This window comes from Arachis ipaensis, chromosome B1 (assembly GCF_059453495.1).
Source record: "Arachis ipaensis isolate K30076 ecotype BB chromosome B1, ASM5945349v1, whole genome shotgun sequence".
NCBI lineage: Eukaryota > Viridiplantae > Streptophyta > Magnoliopsida > Fabales > Fabaceae > Arachis > Arachis ipaensis.
In genome coordinates this window covers 23,777,012-23,797,278 of record NC_142436.1, presented here as the reverse complement: position 1 = coordinate 23,797,278, position 20,267 = coordinate 23,777,012, and the positions used below count along the sequence as shown (strand labels likewise).

Genomic DNA, 20,267 nt, shown 5'->3' with positions numbered 1-20,267 from the left:
TCGAGTAAGTGTATGCGTACGCGGGCAAGGCAAAACACAATCCCGCGTACGCGAGATCATCCATGCGTACGCGGAACCACTATCTTCAGCAAAGTGAATTTTTTGTTTTAAAACATAATTTTGAACCTCTAACCCTCTATTTTTACTCTTTTAGCCCCTAAACCTTAGTTGTATCTTGAGTGATGAGATGAAGTTGGGAAGAGGTGGTAACTTGGACGAAGAAAGCTTGAGAAGTAATGAATTATGTATGAGAAGTGCAAATTTGAGATATACAGGTGATGAATATGGCCATTGTGAATTATTATGAATGAAAATGAGTATTTTTGAATGAATATGAAAGAATTGAAATGATAATGAAAATCATAATGAATGATTTTGAATGAATGCATGTTGAACATACCTGGGTAGTAGCAAGGATGGTGGTTTGTCTCACTTGCTCCAGGTCAGTGTTTGTGATGCCTGAGTAGTAGCAGCAGTAGTGGATTATTCCACTTGCTCTAAGTTGAGCTTTTAAACACCTGCTTGGATAGTAGCTATAGTAGTGGTTTATTCCACTTGCTCTAGGTTAAGGGGGTAGTAGTAAGGGGGTTGTAGCTCAGACCCAATTGCTCTGCAATGGGTGTTTTTGTCCAAGGTTAGCTACCAGGACATGTCGAGTTGGCTATATAACCGACAGATGATATCATGAGCCATAGGGCAGGCAATAGGCATACATCATATGCATTTGTCTGTTTGCTTTGGTTTGCATTCTTAGGTTTGCCTAGTTGATATTCATGCTTAACTACTATATGTTCTGTCTGTTGTATCTGTAAACTACCTGTGTTTTCCTTGTATGCATTATTTTTCTGTATAACTGAGATGCCCCTTGTTTGGAGGAGGAGTGACGAGGGTAGTTCCATCGGTATTTCGGAGGGTTGGAGGAAAGGCGATGAATTTAGGGATTAAGTTAGAATTGGAGTAAAAACCAAGAATCCTTAGATACCTCACCTTATTTATGGTTTTATGTTAGTTTTAAGTTTCAATCTTTTGTCGGAAGCTCTAGGATCGCCTTCAGCTTTCTCGAGACCTTATATGTTACTTATGTGGGCACTGTTACCATGCTAAGAACCTGTGGTTCTCACCCCATACATATTTTGTGATTTTCAGATGCAAGACGTGAGGCACCTCGCTGAGGCATTCTGGGAGCTTCTGAAAGCGAAGGACTTTTGTGTTTTGGGACTTTATTTTGGCTTATGATGTATATATAGATATTCTTATATCTCCACTACATTTGTATATTATGTTTTATCCCTCTTAGAGGTTGATTTGGAGAGATACGTTATATATAAACTGTATTTTGGGTATTTTGGGTTACTTTGTATACATATATATATATATGTGCTCTGGTTGGTTTAAACTTCGCAAGCTGAGTCAGAAGCTTTGTTATCTGTATCCTTGGAAGTCTTTCCTTATGTATATATAGTTATGTCGTTTTACTCTCATCCTATCCGGTTTACGTTTATCGCTTACGTGAGTTATGCGCTTTTCTGTTTAACGCTTTTGCTTTAAACTTTTCTTTAAAAGGCTCCTACGTAAAAATATCCTTGCTATATATATATATACTGTTTTATGACTTAAGCATAAGACTCTGTGTGGTAGGATGTTACAGTGTTCAACGTGCTTGAGGTGCTTTCACGTCAACTCCAAAACGATAGTTAGACCCCAGTAGTCCTAGCCATAAACAATGGATACTAGGCGCTGCACATATCGATCCATGCAATGTTGTAGTAAACTCGTTAAGTATAAAAAAGTCATTGAAAAAAGTGGTAATGAGAGGTTCGTATGACTCGAACGGTGGCGAAAGGCTCATCGACGACGCCGCCGTAGAAGTGGGCGCTGCAGAGGAATGAAGGACGAAGGGTAGAATGGGGAGAGGCGTGGTGCGGCCGTGTGGGTGGGGTGGCTGTCCCAAAGAGGGTGTTGTGTGAAAGTGTGGGATTGGATAAAGATTAATTTGGTTCAACTGGGCAACTGAGCTGAGCAATAACCTTAATTAGGTTGAATACTTAGACTGGACAAGTTTCTTTGCATTTGGATTTGTCGCATTTTGAGATTTAACCTGATCGATTCTAGCCTAAATATATTTGGAATTTCGGCCAGAATCCGGGATCGAATCCTGTACATAACCAACTGTGCATGTGGTTTCGTCCTTTTGTGACCAATGTTAGTGCCTCGTGACATGGTTAATGCTCATGGACTTGAGCTTGGGCCGTTAGGCGAATGGAATTAAGAAGGAAAAAAGCATAAAGTTTTATAGTTAATAAATTTAATAATTTTATTTTTTTATAAATTTGTTTCAAGGGATACCTGAAATGGATTGTGTGTAAATAGGTTTGTGTAAAGAGGTCTGTGGTGGTGGTCAACATGCTTGAGGTGCTTTCACGCAAGTAAAAAATGATAGTTGGACCTGAATAGTCCTAACCATAAACAATGGATACTAGGCGCTGTGCATATCGACCCATGCAATGTTGTAGCTAACGTGTTAAGTATGGAAAACTCAAAGAAAAAAGCGGTGATGAGAGGTTCGTCTGACTCGAACTGTGATGAGAGGCTCATTGACGGCGCCACCAGAGAAGTGGCCGCCGCAGAGGAACGAAGTACAAAGAGGAGAATGGAGAGAGGCAAAGTGCGGCCGTGTGGGTGGGGTGGCTGTTCCCAAGAGGATGCTGTGTGAAAGTGTGAGACCGGATAAAGATTAATTTGGTTCAACCTGGCGACTGAGCTAAGTAATAACCTTAATCCGGTTGAATACTTAGACCGGGCAAGGTTCTTTGCATTTGGGTTTGTCGCGTTTCGAGATTTTATCTAATCAATTCTAGCCTAAATATGATGGGCCTTTGGGCTGGATTTTGGTATCGAGTCCTATACACCCCTAACTGTGCACGTGGTTTCGGCCTTTTGGGACCAATGTTGGTGCCTCGTGATGTGGTTAATCCTCGTGGACGTGAACATGGGCCGTTGGGCGAATGGAATAAGAAGGAAAAAATCATAAAGTTTTATAGTTAATAAATTTAATAATTTTAATTTTTTATAACTTTGTTTCGAGGGATACCCGAAATGGATTGTGTGTAAATGGATTTATGTAAAGAGGACGGTGGTGGTGGTCAATGTGCTTGAGGTGCTTTCACGTCAACTCCAAAACGATAGTTAGACCGCAGTAGCCCTAGCCATAACACTACAAGAAAATAAGTTTTTTTCCATGCTTTTAAAGTGTGCCGAAAAGTGCAAAAAAGTGTGCCGATAGCTCAAAAAGCTATCGGCACGCTTTTAAAAGGGTCACATTCGCAAGCATGCCGATTGCTCTATCGCCACACTTTTGTGGATCTATCGGCACGCTTTCTTTTTTGCCATGCTTTCATCTCTTGCCATGGTTAAAAGTGTGGCCGTATGTATTAACCTATAGCTATGCTTTAAAAGCATACCAAAGTGTATATATCGCCACGCTTTTGGAAGCATGCCCAATGGGATTGTTTTGGGTACACTTTGAAAGCATGTCGATAGAGGAAGATATGGCTATGCTTTTCAAGCGTGCCGATAGAGAATGATATAGCTACGCTTTTTAAGCGTGCCGATAAAGGAAAATATGGCTACGCTTGATAAGCGTGGCTATTGATGATTACGAGAAGATATGGATACTCTTAAAAAGTGTGCCAATAGCCGAAAATATGACTATAAGTTAGATCAAAATACTTATAGCTATACTTGTTTATAAATCTTCTTAATTAAACATTGCAAAATTGATACATAATTTTAAATCATAGTTTGAATTACTAATTTAAGCAATGGAACAATTTTTATATAATTTTAAATTAACCAATCCAACATACATAAACTTTCATCACATTTGTCAACAAAAAAATAAAATTTATTATTTGAAAAATACAATATACACATCATCAAAGCCACAACAAAAGAAAAAGTCAAAATTTGTGATTTGAAGAACAAGAAAACTGTTCTTATGTGAATATCAAAACAGCTTTGGCTCATTAACACCTTTCACAAGATATAATATGGGTAACTCCACACCTTCCTCATCAGTGACCAAAACCACTGTTTCAGCTGCCTCCTTAGCTGAAGCTTGAACCTCCTAGAATATAAAATAAAAAAATCAGATTATGCATTGAATTAGTTGAAATACATCCACAATCAACAAGAACACTCATAATTCTTGAAAAATAGCATGTATGAAAGATATTCTTAATGCAAGCTTCCCTATAAGCATGTAAGAATCAGCTTTCTCTTAGTGCATAATAATACACAGAACCTTCTTAATATGCTAATCAATTCCAGTTCATACCTCAAATGCGATGCTCCAAATGCATTTGCAAAATACATGAAAAGTGTGTTTGGACTCAACTTTACAAAGACAATTTGACACAGGTTTTGTGAGCAAATATACCATTTGATGATATAGTTGAGGGAATGTGAGAAAAAACAATTTATTCTTAATGATTTTATCCCTCTCAGCAAAAAATAAAATTAAATAACTTAAAAAAGAATCTGATATTTAAAATGTCTCGATCTATTCTCTAAGAATGGATTGTGCCATTAACCACTTTCCACTGGCATTCTCAGCCATTAACCTCTTGTTGCTAATTTCACTCAATGCAAGAGCTCCTCATTTCTTTATATTTCATAGTCAAGTTTCTTCCATTTGCTTATAGTAAGCATTCAGCTATAAGCAACCTTGACGCCTCAGCTTTCCTTTTCCACCATGGGTTGAGAAACATTGTCTTCATATTGTGTTGAGTTCCCCATATCAGTTTAGCTTTCAAGAAAACAATTGCCTATCAGTGGATTTCATCATCCAATTTTTTGGGGGGAAAAAAGGAAGAAAATAAGTTCAGCTCAAAAATTTCATTAATAATAGTGTAATAAAAATTTCAAATCAGAGATTCAAGTAATTAACAGGACAAATTAGAAAAAAATACAAGGATCAACTCATTTAAGTACCTACTTGTTCAATGCCAAAGAGGCCGCATATTGCAATTCAAAGACTGTGCATTCTCACGTGTAGCAAAAGCAACAACTTGAATGCAGAAATTGTCTCTTTGCTCCTTCAGGATTTGAAAAATCTCAATGAGGTGGTATTCCATGTATGTAAGTAAAAATATGGGACATTAACGGCAAGCAAGAGTAGACCATACTTCTTCTTTCATCGACTTTGTCGCAAATGAAAAGTTCAGATTTAGATTCAGCTTGTGGTTAGACTTAGAAACCTGAGTTACACTAGTTGAATAGAAGGACAATTAGATCATATCTAAGAGCATTATAAAAGCAAACAATTCTGTTATGCTATGTTGAATAATGTATCAATAATTTTATCATGAGAATATTTTAAAAAAGAAACTTGCCATAACTATCCTTATATGATTGATTTTATATGCTATATTGCTTTTTGCAGCACACAAGCATTGGAATAGTTAATTGCATCTTGATATATCAACTTGAAAGGAAAGGACTAGAGAGTATATAATTTGGACGGCAGTTTTTAGATGTATATGTAAGCATGACAAATACCTGATTGTTATCATTGAGTGCTGCTACGTGCAAAATGGTGTTGCCAGCTAAATCCTTCCAATTCAAGATGGAGTGTTCTAAACAATAAGCACCTTTGCGGGTATTCCGCTTGAGCCAACCAAGCAGTTCTTGAAAGGCTTTTAAGTTTCTGTTATTCAGCAAAATATGCAGAAGTGTTTACGGTATTGAAGAAAACATCACAACTTATAACATTAAGCACTAAGCAGATAAAGAAAAAAATAAAAAATAAAAAACAATTTGCAAAACATTAAAATTATCACTAATAACCTGTTGATAACATCAAATGGCCATGGGGACACTCTAGTAATATTCCTGATGACAATAAAAATAGAAGATTTAACATTGAGCTGATCCATTTGGAATTTGAGAAAATGTTTTGCATTTGATCCTTATTAATTAAAATTATCTAACACTTCGTGCTTGGTATATATAACACTAGTTTTGTTAATAAAAACCATTTAGTAACATATGAATCAAGGACACAAATCCAATAGTAAAATAGGAATACTTGTAATTAAAATTTTCTCATTTCAATACCTATGAATGATGAAAAAACACCAAATGAGATAATCCTATGTTTTAGCCCTTTTCATTTTCTGCCATTGCCAAATCAAAATATTTCACGCAAGTTGAACTAATAATCCAGGAATGCCACACTCATCTTTATACAAGAAAAAAAACTTTCAGCAAAGGTAAACTAAGTGTCAAAACTCAAAATAAAAGAAATCTGATCCATATATGTTCCTATCCCCACATTATTGAATAACGAGCACTCCAAAACATTGAAACCAAGATTAGCCATTAATACTTGGGCTAATTCCACAATGAAGATAACAGTACAACATCTTTTTCGCAAAAATTAATTGGCAATCTATAAATTAAGAAAACAAAAAAAAAAAAGACAAATAAACAATCTTACATACATCAATGCTGGGCAGCCAGCGGTCTCATTTCTCATATTAACATCTTCAATAGAATCTAGACAGGCTACAACAAGCAAGTCAAATAAAAGTGTGATGTTTTCTTCACTGTCACTAGATTGACATACTAAATGCATATCATTTCACTTCACCAAGCTTAAAATTTATTTAAAAAATAACATTATTTAAAACATTGAAGAAGCTACTTCTAATGATTTTGATATCAAATGAAAGTGACCCTAACCATGCTTAATCTTAAACTAACTCATACTTCATCCTAAAGAGTAATTAAGGCACATAATTAAACTGTAATAAGCTTGAGTATTATGCAAATCAAAATTAAATCATCGTCTCCATTAATAATAGTTATGATGAAGAGGTTTATCTTTTAGCGACCACATTGAATAACGACCCGAATCTCAGGGACTATTATGGAAATTTACTCAGTGAGACTCTGAGAGAGGAGAGGCCAAGAGGGTGCTGCGCATTTTGGTTAATGGGTTAGGGTTACTCTAACCAACGGCGCCGTTTTGAGCAAATTTCAGAAAACCGGCCAGGTCCTGGTATGGTTTTTGAATCTTTCGATTTTGATATATGACCGATTCACTTTTTTCACCGATTTATGGTTCGACCGGTTCAAACCATAAACCGGTCAAACTAATTTTCAAAACCTTGATTAAAACTAAATCGTGGCATGCAGATAGACCCTTCCCAACCTTAAACATTAAACCCGATGAAACCTCCACGTCATTGGGCCAAACTAAGACCAGGTCTAACAACAGCGTTCAGCAGATCGGCAACAGAAGGGTGGAGCGGCCAGAAGCATAGTGAAGCAAGTAAGGCAATGTATGAGGTGCAGAGATTAACGGCGGCCTGCGAGTTTGGGAGGCTCAAAAAGTTAATGAAAAAAGCAGTGATGAGAGATTCGTATAACTCGAACGGTGGTGAGAGTCTCATCGACGGTGCCGCCGGAGAAGTGGCTGCCGCAGAGGAACGAAGTACAAAGGGGAGAATGGAGAGAAGCAAAGTGTGGCCATGTGGGTGGGGTGGCTGTGCCAAAGAGGGTGCTGTGTGAAAGTGTGGGACCGGATAAAGATTAATTTGGTTCAACCGGGCGACTGAGCTGAGCAATAACCTTAATCTAGTTGAATAGTTAGACTGGACAAGTTTCTTTGCATTTGGATTTATCGCGTTTTGAGATTTAACCTGATCGATTATAGCCTAAATATGTTGGGCCTTTGGGCCGAATTCCGTGATTGAGTCCTGTACACCACCAACTGTGTGGTTTCAACCTTTTGGGACCAATGTTACTGCCTCGTGACGTGGTTAATGCTCGTAGACTTGAGCTTGGGCCGTTGGGCGAATGGAATAAGAAGGAAAAAACATAAAGTTTTATAGTTAATAAATTTATTAATTTTATATTCTTTTAAAACTTTGTTTCGAGAGATACTTGAAATGGATTGTGTGTAAATGGGTTTGTGTAAAGAGGTTGGTGTTGGTGGTTGTAAACCCTGAGTAATTAAAATAAGAACTTTGACAGTAATTTTAGAAAATTTGGCCCATGATTGTGCCAAACAACCGAACCGGGCCCGTATTGGGCGCAAGGCCCAAAACCTAATCCAGAAACAAAATGAGCTTAAGCTCATTACTTCCTCCTTTATTCACAAAACACATTCCAAAACACAAGGGGGAGGGGGGGAAGGGGAGAAGCATCAAATCCTTGTTCCAATTCAAATTGCCATAACTTTCTACTCTAAGTTCCGATCGCCGCACTGTTTGCGACCACGCGACTGCAGTGTCGAGATCTACAAAGCTCAGTACTTAATTAGTTAAGGAAGCCGTATTTTCCTTTCTAATTTTTTCTTTCCCAATTTCGAAATTCAATGAACAACTATGTTGAATTTTGTGTAATTTCGGTGTTTAGGTTCGAATTAACTTGTGGGTATTGTCGGGTTTAGCTCACTTGAGCTTTGGATGAGGTGAGCACCCTCAAATCCTTGGTATATATGTTGGATTAGTGAACTCTATTTTGATTATAGTGGTAATTATGATAATAGATTGAAATTGATTGTTGGATGGAGTCAATTTGAGAAATTGGAAGCTAGAAGGCTAATCTTGGAGGTTGGGTTTTGTTTGGAGAGGAGTTGGGATTTCGAAGCTTGGGGCGTGGTATATAAGGCTCTGTTTGTTTAGTGTATAGCATGATACATGGACACAGAGACATGAATTATATAGACATATACACAAAATACATATATACATGTTTTATGTTTGGCAAAGAACATAAATAAAACACATCAAACTTTAAAAAGTCAATAATACCCTCATCATGACATCATCTACCTTTACCACCATCACCACTATCTATATCTTTTCAACAGCTACACTGATTCTTTTCTTCTATCTCTATTCATAAAAAAAATCCAGATAACAAAAATTCTAGTAATTTCAATAACAAATTTAATACACATCTTCCTCATTAAACAACAAGTAATTAATTGGCATGATTTTCATTTTAAATCCCTTGTGTCAATTTTAAGTTGTTAAAACGACTATGAACAAATGGAATATCAAATTAAAAAATTAATTGGAAGGTGAGATATTTCAACAACATAGAAGCCAATAGAAAAAAATTGTTCGTAGCATTCAGATTATAATTTTTTTTCTAAAAATAGCACAGATTAATAATAAAAAACAAAGAAAAAATAAAACTTTTAGGAAAAAAATCCAAAAAGGGGACAAATAGAAGGATGAACATAGATGAAGATGGAGGCACGATGGGTCGATGATAGAGGCTCACCTGCGACATGGCAGAGACACAAGTCGCAGATCTGGAGATTTGGAAGAAGGAAGAAGACAGAGACCCAATCTGAAGAGTATGAGGAGGAAGTGAAACAGTAGCAATGGCAGTGGTAGAGACACTTCAGTAAGAGGAGGTTGGTTGGCTATGAAGAGAGAAGAAACAGAAATTCAAATAGGGAGAAGAAGGGAGGGGAGAAGAGATTCTGCTTGGTTGGCCATGAAGAGAAAAGAGACGGAAGTTGAAATGGAAAGGAGAAGAGAGGATAAAATTGTCAAAATAATCAGTGTCTCAATATTAATTTTGTGTCTCAACTTATTAAAGGTATACTGAATACATGTAATTTGTGTCAATTTGTGTACCAATGTGTTTTTTAAAATTGTGTGTTTCAACAACCAAACACTACCTAAGTGAGGTGTTCCGTGCGTTAAGAGGAATCGGCCAAGGTATAATTTCAGTTTCTCGTAACTAAAGTGTAATGTGTCGTAAAAATTTAGATTAGTTGACCGTAGGATAAGATTGAATTATTTATGTTGTTGATGCTTGAAATTGGTAAATGGTAATGCTGATGTTATTGGAATGTTGATGTTGTTGATTGATTTGGGTTTGGTTGGTATTTATGATGCTTAGCTAATTAAGGGTGTTATTGGTGAAATAATGCAAATTTTGTGGAGAATGATGAAGTGTATATGCATGTTGTTGATGATTTTGTGTAAAGATACTTTGGAAATGAATTATTGTGTGGAAATGATTGAAATTGTGAAATTGGTGTAATATGGAGTAAAACGGTGCATTGAGGAATGATTGGATTTGGTTTGATGTGGTTATGGTAAGTTTTGAAAAGATTGGAATATAGGTGTTTTGAAAATTGAGGTTTAGTATTTTCAATGAAAACTCTTATTTTTGACCGACTTTGGAGGAGCATAACTTGGCCTTCGGACCTCCAATTTCTATGAAACTTGACTAGAAAGAAAATTTGGTCCGAGAGGTTTACACCTTCGAAGAACAGACGAAAAATATTTTTAAACAAAAAATTTATGCGCGCCGGAAGTTTGGTGTGTAAAATTGAAATTCTGCAGCACTTAACCATTTTGCCTATCCTGCAGAAGTCGCGTACACGAACCCGCACGCGACGCGACCATTCCCTTGGGTTTGGCATCTCTCATACGCGAGCAAGTGTATGCGTACGCGAGAACTGAGTTTTTGTGGGGTTGCAAACGCGAAAACTTGCACGCGACACGGCCATTCCTTTCGGGTTTGGTGTCTCGCATACTCGAGTAAGTGTATGCGTACGCGGGCAAGGCAAAACACAATCCCGCGTACGCGAGATCATCCATGCGTACGCGGAACCACTATCTTCAGCAAAGTGAATTTTTTGTTTTAAAACATAATTTTGAACCTCTAACCCTCTATTTTTACTCTTTTAGCCCCTAAACCTTAGTTGTATCTTGAGTGATGAGATGAAGTTGGGAAGAGGTGGTAACTTGGACGAAGAAAGCTTGAGAAGTAATGAATTATGTATGAGAAGTGCAAATTTGAGATATACAGGTGATGAATATGGCCATTGTGAATTATTATGAATGAAAATGAGTATTTTTGAATGAATATGAAAGAATTGAAATGATAATGAAAATCATAATGAATGATTTTGAATGAATGCATGTTGAACATACCTGGGTAGTAGCAAGGATGGTGGTTTGTCTCACTTGCTCCAGGTCAGTGTTTGTGATGCCTGAGTAGTAGCAGCAGTAGTGGATTATTCCACTTGCTCTAAGTTGAGCTTTTAAACACCTGCTTGGATAGTAGCTATAGTAGTGGTTTATTCCACTTGCTCTAGGTTAAGGGGGTAGTAGTAAGGGGGTTGTAGCTCAGACCCAATTGCTCTGCAATGGGTGTTTTTGTCCAAGGTTAGCTACCAGGACATGTCGAGTTGGCTATATAACCGACAGATGATATCATGAGCCATAGGGCAGGCAATAGGCATACATCATATGCATTTGTCTGTTTGCTTTGGTTTGCATTCTTAGGTTTGCCTAGTTGATATTCATGCTTAACTACTATATGTTCTGTCTGTTGTATCTGTAAACTACCTGTGTTTTCCTTGTATGCATTATTTTTCTGTATAACTGAGATGCCCCTTGTTTGGAGGAGGAGTGACGAGGGTAGTTCCATCGGTATTTCGGAGGGTTGGAGGAAAGGCGATGAATTTAGGGATTAAGTTAGAATTGGAGTAAAAACCAAGAATCCTTAGATACCTCACCTTATTTATGGTTTTATGTTAGTTTTAAGTTTCAATCTTTTGTCGGAAGCTCTAGGATCGCCTTCAGCTTTCTCGAGACCTTATATGTTACTTATGTGGGCACTGTTACCATGCTAAGAACCTGTGGTTCTCACCCCATACATATTTTGTGATTTTCAGATGCAAGACGTGAGGCACCTCGCTGAGGCATTCTGGGAGCTTCTGAAAGCGAAGGACTTTTGTGTTTTGGGACTTTATTTTGGCTTATGATGTATATATAGATATTCTTATATCTCCACTACATTTGTATATTATGTTTTATCCCTCTTAGAGGTTGATTTGGAGAGATACGTTATATATAAACTGTATTTTGGGTATTTTGGGTTACTTTGTATACATATATATATATATGTGCTCTGGTTGGTTTAAACTTCGCAAGCTGAGTCAGAAGCTTTGTTATCTGTATCCTTGGAAGTCTTTCCTTATGTATATATAGTTATGTCGTTTTACTCTCATCCTATCCGGTTTACGTTTATCGCTTACGTGAGTTATGCGCTTTTCTGTTTAACGCTTTTGCTTTAAACTTTTCTTTAAAAGGCTCCTACGTAAAAATATCCTTGCTATATATATATATACTGTTTTATGACTTAAGCATAAGACTCTGTGTGGTAGGATGTTACAGTGTTCAACGTGCTTGAGGTGCTTTCACGTCAACTCCAAAACGATAGTTAGACCCCAGTAGTCCTAGCCATAAACAATGGATACTAGGCGCTGCACATATCGATCCATGCAATGTTGTAGTAAACTCGTTAAGTATAAAAAAGTCATTGAAAAAAGTGGTAATGAGAGGTTCGTATGACTCGAACGGTGGCGAAAGGCTCATCGACGACGCCGCCGTAGAAGTGGGCGCTGCAGAGGAATGAAGGACGAAGGGTAGAATGGGGAGAGGCGTGGTGCGGCCGTGTGGGTGGGGTGGCTGTCCCAAAGAGGGTGTTGTGTGAAAGTGTGGGATTGGATAAAGATTAATTTGGTTCAACTGGGCAACTGAGCTGAGCAATAACCTTAATTAGGTTGAATACTTAGACTGGACAAGTTTCTTTGCATTTGGATTTGTCGCATTTTGAGATTTAACCTGATCGATTCTAGCCTAAATATATTTGGAATTTCGGCCAGAATCCGGGATCGAATCCTGTACATAACCAACTGTGCATGTGGTTTCGTCCTTTTGTGACCAATGTTAGTGCCTCGTGACATGGTTAATGCTCATGGACTTGAGCTTGGGCCGTTAGGCGAATGGAATTAAGAAGGAAAAAAGCATAAAGTTTTATAGTTAATAAATTTAATAATTTTATTTTTTTATAAATTTGTTTCAAGGGATACCTGAAATGGATTGTGTGTAAATAGGTTTGTGTAAAGAGGTCTGTGGTGGTGGTCAACATGCTTGAGGTGCTTTCACGCAAGTAAAAAATGATAGTTGGACCTGAATAGTCCTAACCATAAACAATGGATACTAGGCGCTGTGCATATCGACCCATGCAATGTTGTAGCTAACGTGTTAAGTATGGAAAACTCAAAGAAAAAAGCGGTGATGAGAGGTTCGTCTGACTCGAACTGTGATGAGAGGCTCATTGACGGCGCCACCAGAGAAGTGGCCGCCGCAGAGGAACGAAGTACAAAGAGGAGAATGGAGAGAGGCAAAGTGCGGCCGTGTGGGTGGGGTGGCTGTTCCCAAGAGGATGCTGTGTGAAAGTGTGAGACCGGATAAAGATTAATTTGGTTCAACCTGGCGACTGAGCTAAGTAATAACCTTAATCCGGTTGAATACTTAGACCGGGCAAGGTTCTTTGCATTTGGGTTTGTCGCGTTTCGAGATTTTATCTAATCAATTCTAGCCTAAATATGATGGGCCTTTGGGCTGGATTTTGGTATCGAGTCCTATACACCCCTAACTGTGCACGTGGTTTCGGCCTTTTGGGACCAATGTTGGTGCCTCGTGATGTGGTTAATCCTCGTGGACGTGAACATGGGCCGTTGGGCGAATGGAATAAGAAGGAAAAAATCATAAAGTTTTATAGTTAATAAATTTAATAATTTTAATTTTTTATAACTTTGTTTCGAGGGATACCCGAAATGGATTGTGTGTAAATGGATTTATGTAAAGAGGACGGTGGTGGTGGTCAATGTGCTTGAGGTGCTTTCACGTCAACTCCAAAACGATAGTTAGACCGCAGTAGCCCTAGCCATAACACTACAAGAAAATAAGTTTTTTTCCATGCTTTTAAAGTGTGCCGAAAAGTGCAAAAAAGTGTGCCGATAGCTCAAAAAGCTATCGGCACGCTTTTAAAAGGGTCACATTCGCAAGCATACCGATTGCTCTATCGCCACACTTTTGTGGATCTATCGGCACGCTTTCTTTTTTGCCATGCTTTCATCTCTTGCCATGGTTAAAAGTGTGGCCGTATGTATTAACCTATAGCTATGCTTTAAAAGCATACCAAAGTGTATATATCGCCACGCTTTTGGAAGCATGCCCAATGGGATTGTTTTGGGTACACTTTGAAAGCATGTCGATAGAGGAAGATATGGCTATGCTTTTCAAGCGTGCCGATAGAGAATGATATAGCTACGCTTTTTAAGCGTGCCGATAAAGGAAAATATGGCTACGCTTGATAAGCGTGGCTATTGATGATTACGAGAAGATATGGATACTCTTAAAAAGTGTGCCAATAGCCGAAAATATGACTATAAGTTAGATCAAAATACTTATAGCTATACTTGTTTATAAATCTTCTTAATTAAACATTGCAAAATTGATACATAATTTTAAATCATAGTTTGAATTACTAATTTAAGCAATGGAACAATTTTTATATAATTTTAAATTAACCAATCCAACATACATAAACTTTCATCACATTTGTCAACAAAAAAATAAAATTTATTATTTGAAAAATACAATATACACATCATCAAAGCCACAACAAAAGAAAAAGTCAAAATTTGTGATTTGAAGAACAAGAAAACTGTTCTTATGTGAATATCAAAACAGCTTTGGCTCATTAACACCTTTCACAAGATATAATATGGGTAACTCCACACCTTCCTCATCAGTGACCAAAACCACTGTTTCAGCTGCCTCCTTAGCTGAAGCTTGAACCTCCTAGAATATAAAATAAAAAAATCAGATTATGCATTGAATTAGTTGAAATACATCCACAATCAACAAGAACACTCATAATTCTTGAAAAATAGCATGTATGAAAGATATTCTTAATGCAAGCTTCCCTATAAGCATGTAAGAATCAGCTTTCTCTTAGTGCATAATAATACACAGAACCTTCTTAATATGCTAATCAATTCCAGTTCATACCTCAAATGCGATGCTCCAAATGCATTTGCAAAATACATGAAAAGTGTGTTTGGACTCAACTTTACAAAGACAATTTGACACAGGTTTTGTGAGCAAATATACCATTTGATGATATAGTTGAGGGAATGTGAGAAAAAACAATTTATTCTTAATGATTTTATCCCTCTCAGCAAAAAATAAAATTAAATAACTTAAAAAAGAATCTGATATTTAAAATGTCTCGATCTATTCTCTAAGAATGGATTGTGCCATTAACCACTTTCCACTGGCATTCTCAGCCATTAACCTCTTGTTGCTAATTTCACTCAATGCAAGAGCTCCTCATTTCTTTATATTTCATAGTCAAGTTTCTTCCATTTGCTTATAGTAAGCATTCAGCTATAAGCAACCTTGACGCCTCAGCTTTCCTTTTCCACCATGGGTTGAGAAACATTGTCTTCATATTGTGTTGAGTTCCCCATATCAGTTTAGCTTTCAAGAAAACAATTGCCTATCAGTGGATTTCATCATCCAATTTTTTGGGGGGAAAAAAGGAAGAAAATAAGTTCAGCTCAAAAATTTCATTAATAATAGTGTAATAAAAATTTCAAATCAGAGATTCAAGTAATTAACAGGACAAATTAGAAAAAAATACAAGGATCAACTCATTTAAGTACCTACTTGTTCAATGCCAAAGAGGCCGCATATTGCAATTCAAAGACTGTGCATTCTCACGTGTAGCAAAAGCAACAACTTGAATGCAGAAATTGTCTCTTTGCTCCTTCAGGATTTGAAAAATCTCAATGAGGTGGTATTCCATGTATGTAAGTAAAAATATGGGACATTAACGGCAAGCAAGAGTAGACCATACTTCTTCTTTCATCGACTTTGTCGCAAATGAAAAGTTCAGATTTAGATTCAGCTTGTGGTTAGACTTAGAAACCTGAGTTACACTAGTTGAATAGAAGGACAATTAGATCATATCTAAGAGCATTATAAAAGCAAACAATTCTGTTATGCTATGTTGAATAATGTATCAATAATTTTATCATGAGAATATTTTAAAAAAGAAACTTGCCATAACTATCCTTATATGATTGATTTTATATGCTATATTGCTTTTTGCAGCACACAAGCATTGGAATAGTTAATTGCATCTTGATATATCAACTTGAAAGGAAAGGACTAGAGAGTATATAATTTGGACGGCAGTTTTTAGATGTATATGTAAGCATGACAAATACCTGATTGTTATCATTGAGTGCTGCTACGTGCAAAATGGTGTTGCCAGCTAAATCCTTCCAATTCAAGATGGAGTGTTCTAAACAATAAGCACCTTTGCGGGTATTCCGCTTGAGCCAACCAAGCAGTTCTTGAAAGGCTTTTAAGTTTCTGTTATTCAGCAAAATATGCAGAAGTGTTTACGGTATTGAAGAAAACATCACAACTTATAACATTAAGCACTAAGCAGATAAAGAAAAAAATAAAAAATAAAAAACAATTTGCAAAACATTAAAATTATCACTAATAACCTGTTGATAACATCAAATGGCCATGGGGACACTCTAGTAATATTCCTGATGACAATAAAAATAGAAGATTTAACATTGAGCTGATCCATTTGGAATTTGAGAAAATGTTTTGCATTTGATCCTTATTAATTAAAATTATCTAACACTTCGTGCTTGGTATATATAACACTAGTTTTGTTAATAAAAACCATTTAGTAACATATGAATCAAGGACACAAATCCAATAGTAAAATAGGAATACTTGTAATTAAAATTTTCTCATTTCAATACCTATGAATGATGAAAAAACACCAAATGAGATAATCCTATGTTTTAGCCCTTTTCATTTTCTGCCATTGCCAAATCAAAATATTTCACGCAAGTTGAACTAATAATCCAGGAATGCCACACTCATCTTTATACAAGAAAAAAAACTTTCAGCAAAGGTAAACTAAGTGTCAAAACTCAAAATAAAAGAAATCTGATCCATATATGTTCCTATCCCCACATTATTGAATAACGAGCACTCCAAAACATTGAAACCAAGATTAGCCATTAATACTTGGGCTAATTCCACAATGAAGATAACAGTACAACATCTTTTTCGCAAAAATTAATTGGCAATCTATAAATTAAGAAAACAAAAAAAAAAAGACAAATAAACAATCTTACATACATCAATGCTGGGCAGCCAGCGGTCTCATTTCTCATATTAACATCTTCAATAGAATCTAGACAGGCTACAACAAGCAAGTCAAATAAAAGTGTGATGTTTTCTTCACTGTCACTAGATTGACATACTAAATGCATATCATTTCACTTCACCAAGCTTAAAATTTATTTAAAAAATAACATTATTTAAAACATTGAAGAAGCTACTTCTAATGATTTTGATATCAAATGAAAGTGACCCTAACCATGCTTAATCTTAAACTAACTCATACTTCATCCTAAAGAGTAATTAAGGCACATAATTAAACTGTAATAAGCTTGAGTATTATGCAAATCAAAATTAAATCATCGTCTCCATTAATAATAGTTATGATGAAGAGGTTTATCTTTTAGCAACATACAAAATTTGTATTTGTAGGAGCATAGGAGAATAATGTGGTCCAGATTTAGTTCAGATGATAAAATTTTCAACTTTATTCTTTACTACTACTACTATAAAGGGATAAAATGCAAGTAAGCTAAGAAGCAAACCCAAAATTTAAATTTTCTTTTAAGAAAATCTTCATCAATAATTCATGTCTTGAATCCAAACTTGTTTTAGTGAAAAAAACACAGAGCATTCAATTCATGAGACAAAGAAAAAAGAGAGGACACAATATCACACAATTAATACAAGGAGTTACGCCTTCTCTTTCTGTTAATTAGTCCAAAATAAAGAAGAAATAGAGGAACAGAGAAACAGATAATCAGAAGGAAGAAAGACTTACCAGTGTTTACGGTGCCGATTGAGGGAGAGACAGCAACGATTGAGGGTTCTGAATCCAACGAGGGTTTGTGAGAGAGAGACCACTGATGGAGTAGGAGGGCACGCCGATTCCTGGGTGTGTGGACGGAGCAGAACTGATGGAGGGTTCCGAATCAAACGAGGGTGCGTTGACGGAGCAATGCTGATTCTTGGGTGCGTGGATGAAGCAGGGTTGATGGTGCGAGAGACTGTTGAGAAATAACTAGGGTGCGACAGAGAGAGGGCTGGGTGTGAAGGTTAGATGAAGGGCTGGGATGAACATGAAGGTGAGTTGGGTGGTGTGACAGTCATCACGATCGACAGTAATGAACAGTGCTGCTGGGTGCGACGGCTTCTAGCTAAGGTTAAAGTGAATTTGGAAATAAAAGTGAAGTGTATGTATGAACGCTGTTTTTTTTGCTAGGTTAAAAGTTAACTTAGAAAAAAGTTAAATGTGGAAAAAAAGGTTGGAAAATTAGATTTTTGGGACCTCTATTGGTACGTTTTTGTAGGGTGCCTAAGTAAATACTGAAATTAAATTTTGGGAGAGGGAACTCTATCAGCATGCTTTTGTAGGGTGCCAAAATAAACACAACATATGGGCACGCTTTAAAAAGGTGACTATTGGAAAACAAAGTAGCCACGCTTTTCAAGCGTGCCAGTTTCCTTCTATACCCACGCTTTACAAGCGTGGCAAAAAAAAGTATGGCCAAATTTCAAATCAGTGGCCACCCTCGAAAAAACATGCCGATTTCCCTCTATGGCCATGCTTTTCAAGCGTGGCAAAAAAAAGCGTGGCCAAATCACAAATCAGTGGCTACCCTCGCAAAAGTGTGGCCATTGACCACTTTTGGGAACGCTTTAAAAGCGTGGCAAGAAAAAAGTGTGCTGACAGGCCTTTTTTCTTGTAGTGTAAATAATGGATACTAGGCACTGCGCATATCGATCCATGCAATGTTGTAGCTAACTTGTTAAGTATCAAAAAGTCAATGAAAAAAGTGGTAATGAGAGATTCGTATGACTCGAACGGTGGCGAGTGGCTTATCGACGGCACTGCCGGAGAAGTGGCCACCATAGAGGAATGAAGGACAAAAGGGGAGAATGGAGAGAGACGAGGTGCGGCCATGTGGGTGAGGTGGCTATACCAAAGAGGGTGCTGTGTGAAAGTTTAGGACTAGATAAAGATTAATTTGGTTCAACCGGGCGACTGAGCTGTGTAGTAACCTTAATCCGGTTGAATACTTAGACCGAACAAGTTTCCTTGCATTTGCGTTTGTTGCGTTTCGAGATTTAACCTGATCGATTCTAGCCTAAATATGTTGGGCCTTTGGGCTGGATTCTGGGATCGACCCTTGTACACCACCTACTGTTCACGTGATTTCGGCCTTTTGGGACCAATGTTAGTGCCTGGTGACGTGGTTAATGCTCGTGGACTTGAGCTTCGGCCATTCGGTGAATGGAATTAGAAGAAAAAAATATAAAGTATTATAGTTATTAAATTTATTAATTTTATATTTTTTTGTAACCTTGTTTCAAGGGATACCTTAAATTGATGTGTGTAAATGGGTTTGTGTAAAAAGGTTGGTGGTAGTGGTCAACGTGCTTGAGGTGCTTCCACCTCAACTCCAAAGCAATAGTCGGACCATAATAGTCTTGGCCATAAACAATATATACTAGGCACTGCGCATATTGACCCATGAAATATTGTAGCTAACGCGTTAAGTATCAAAAAGTCAACAAAGAAGTAGTGATGAGAGGTTCTATGACTCGAACGATGTCGAGAGACTAATTGACGGCGCCTCCAGAAAGGGGGCCGTCACGGAGGAATGAAGGACGAAGGGGAGAATGGAGAGAGGCATGGTGAGGCCGTGTAGGTCGGGTGACCGAGCCAGAGAGGGTGCTGTGTTAAAGTGTGGGACTGTATAAAATTAATTTGATTCAACCAGGCGACTGAGCTTAGCAACAACCTTAATGCGGTTGAATACTTAGATTGGACAAGTTTTTTTCCATTTGGTTTTGTCGAGTTTGGAGATTTTACCTGATCAATTGTAGCCTAAATATGTTGGGCCTTTGAGCTGGATTCCGGGATCGAGTCCTGTACACCACCAACTGTGCACGTGGTTCTGGCCTTCTAGGACCAATGTTAGTGGCTTGTGACATGGTTAATGGTCGTGGATGTGAGCTTGGGCCGTTGGTCCAATGGAAGAAGAAGGAAAAAAAACATAACGTTTTATAGTTAATGAATTTAATAATTTTATATTTTTTACAACTTTGTTTCGAGGGATACCTAAAATGCAATGTGTGTAAATGGGTTTGTGTAAAGAGATCAGTGGTCATGGTCAACGTGCTTGAGGTGCTTTCACGTCAACTCCAAAACAATAGTTGGACCCTAGTAGTCCTAGCCATCAACAA

The 20,267-nt window shown here is 37.3% G+C and overlaps 2 protein-coding genes across 42 annotated transcripts; both read right to left on the bottom strand.

The window, feature by feature from the left end:
- Positions 1-3,813: 3,813 nt before the first annotated feature.
- On the bottom strand, positions 3,814-6,787 carry LOC148575975 (uncharacterized). 20 transcript variants are annotated; one of them, XR_015902298.1, is made up of 6 exons: positions 6,504-6,787; positions 5,848-5,892; positions 5,560-5,707; positions 5,187-5,268; positions 4,993-5,096; positions 3,814-4,807 (listed from the first exon to the last, which is right to left on the bottom strand). XR_015902298.1 is itself a non-coding variant. In XM_088501269.1 (5 exons), exons 1-4 carry the CDS (start codon positions 6,635-6,637, stop codon positions 5,001-5,003), a joined length of 423 nt encoding a protein of 140 aa, XP_088357395.1. In that variant the 5' UTR covers positions 6,638-6,787; the 3' UTR covers positions 3,814-4,826; positions 4,993-5,000. The 20 variants fall into 20 exon arrangements, 6 of the variants coding, with proteins under 6 accessions (XP_088357395.1, XP_088357396.1, XP_088357394.1 ...); XR_015902297.1 differs by having other exon boundaries at positions 3,814-4,826; positions 4,997-5,096; XR_015902293.1 differs by having other exon boundaries at positions 4,997-5,096.
- Positions 6,788-14,386: 7,599 nt separating this feature from the next.
- On the bottom strand, positions 14,387-18,350 carry LOC107627358 (uncharacterized). Of its 22 annotated transcripts, none has more exons than XR_015902277.1 (7): positions 17,839-18,349; positions 17,076-17,139; positions 16,421-16,465; positions 16,133-16,280; positions 15,566-15,669; positions 15,299-15,380; positions 14,387-14,699 (listed from the first exon to the last, which is right to left on the bottom strand). XR_015902277.1 is itself a non-coding variant. In XM_088501264.1 (6 exons), the coding sequence occupies exons 2-5, from the start codon at positions 17,108-17,110 to the stop codon at positions 15,574-15,576; spliced, it is 324 nt and encodes a 107-aa protein (XP_088357390.1). In that variant the 5' UTR covers positions 17,111-17,139; positions 17,839-18,350; the 3' UTR covers positions 14,387-15,399; positions 15,566-15,573. The 22 variants fall into 22 exon arrangements, 4 of the variants coding, with proteins under 4 accessions (XP_088357390.1, XP_016185687.1, XP_088357389.1 ...); XR_015902276.1 differs by having other exon boundaries at positions 15,299-15,399; positions 15,570-15,669; XR_015902284.1 differs by adding an exon at positions 15,760-15,841 and having other exon boundaries at positions 14,387-15,380; positions 17,839-18,347.
- Between the last annotated feature and the right edge of the window lie 1,917 nt (positions 18,351-20,267).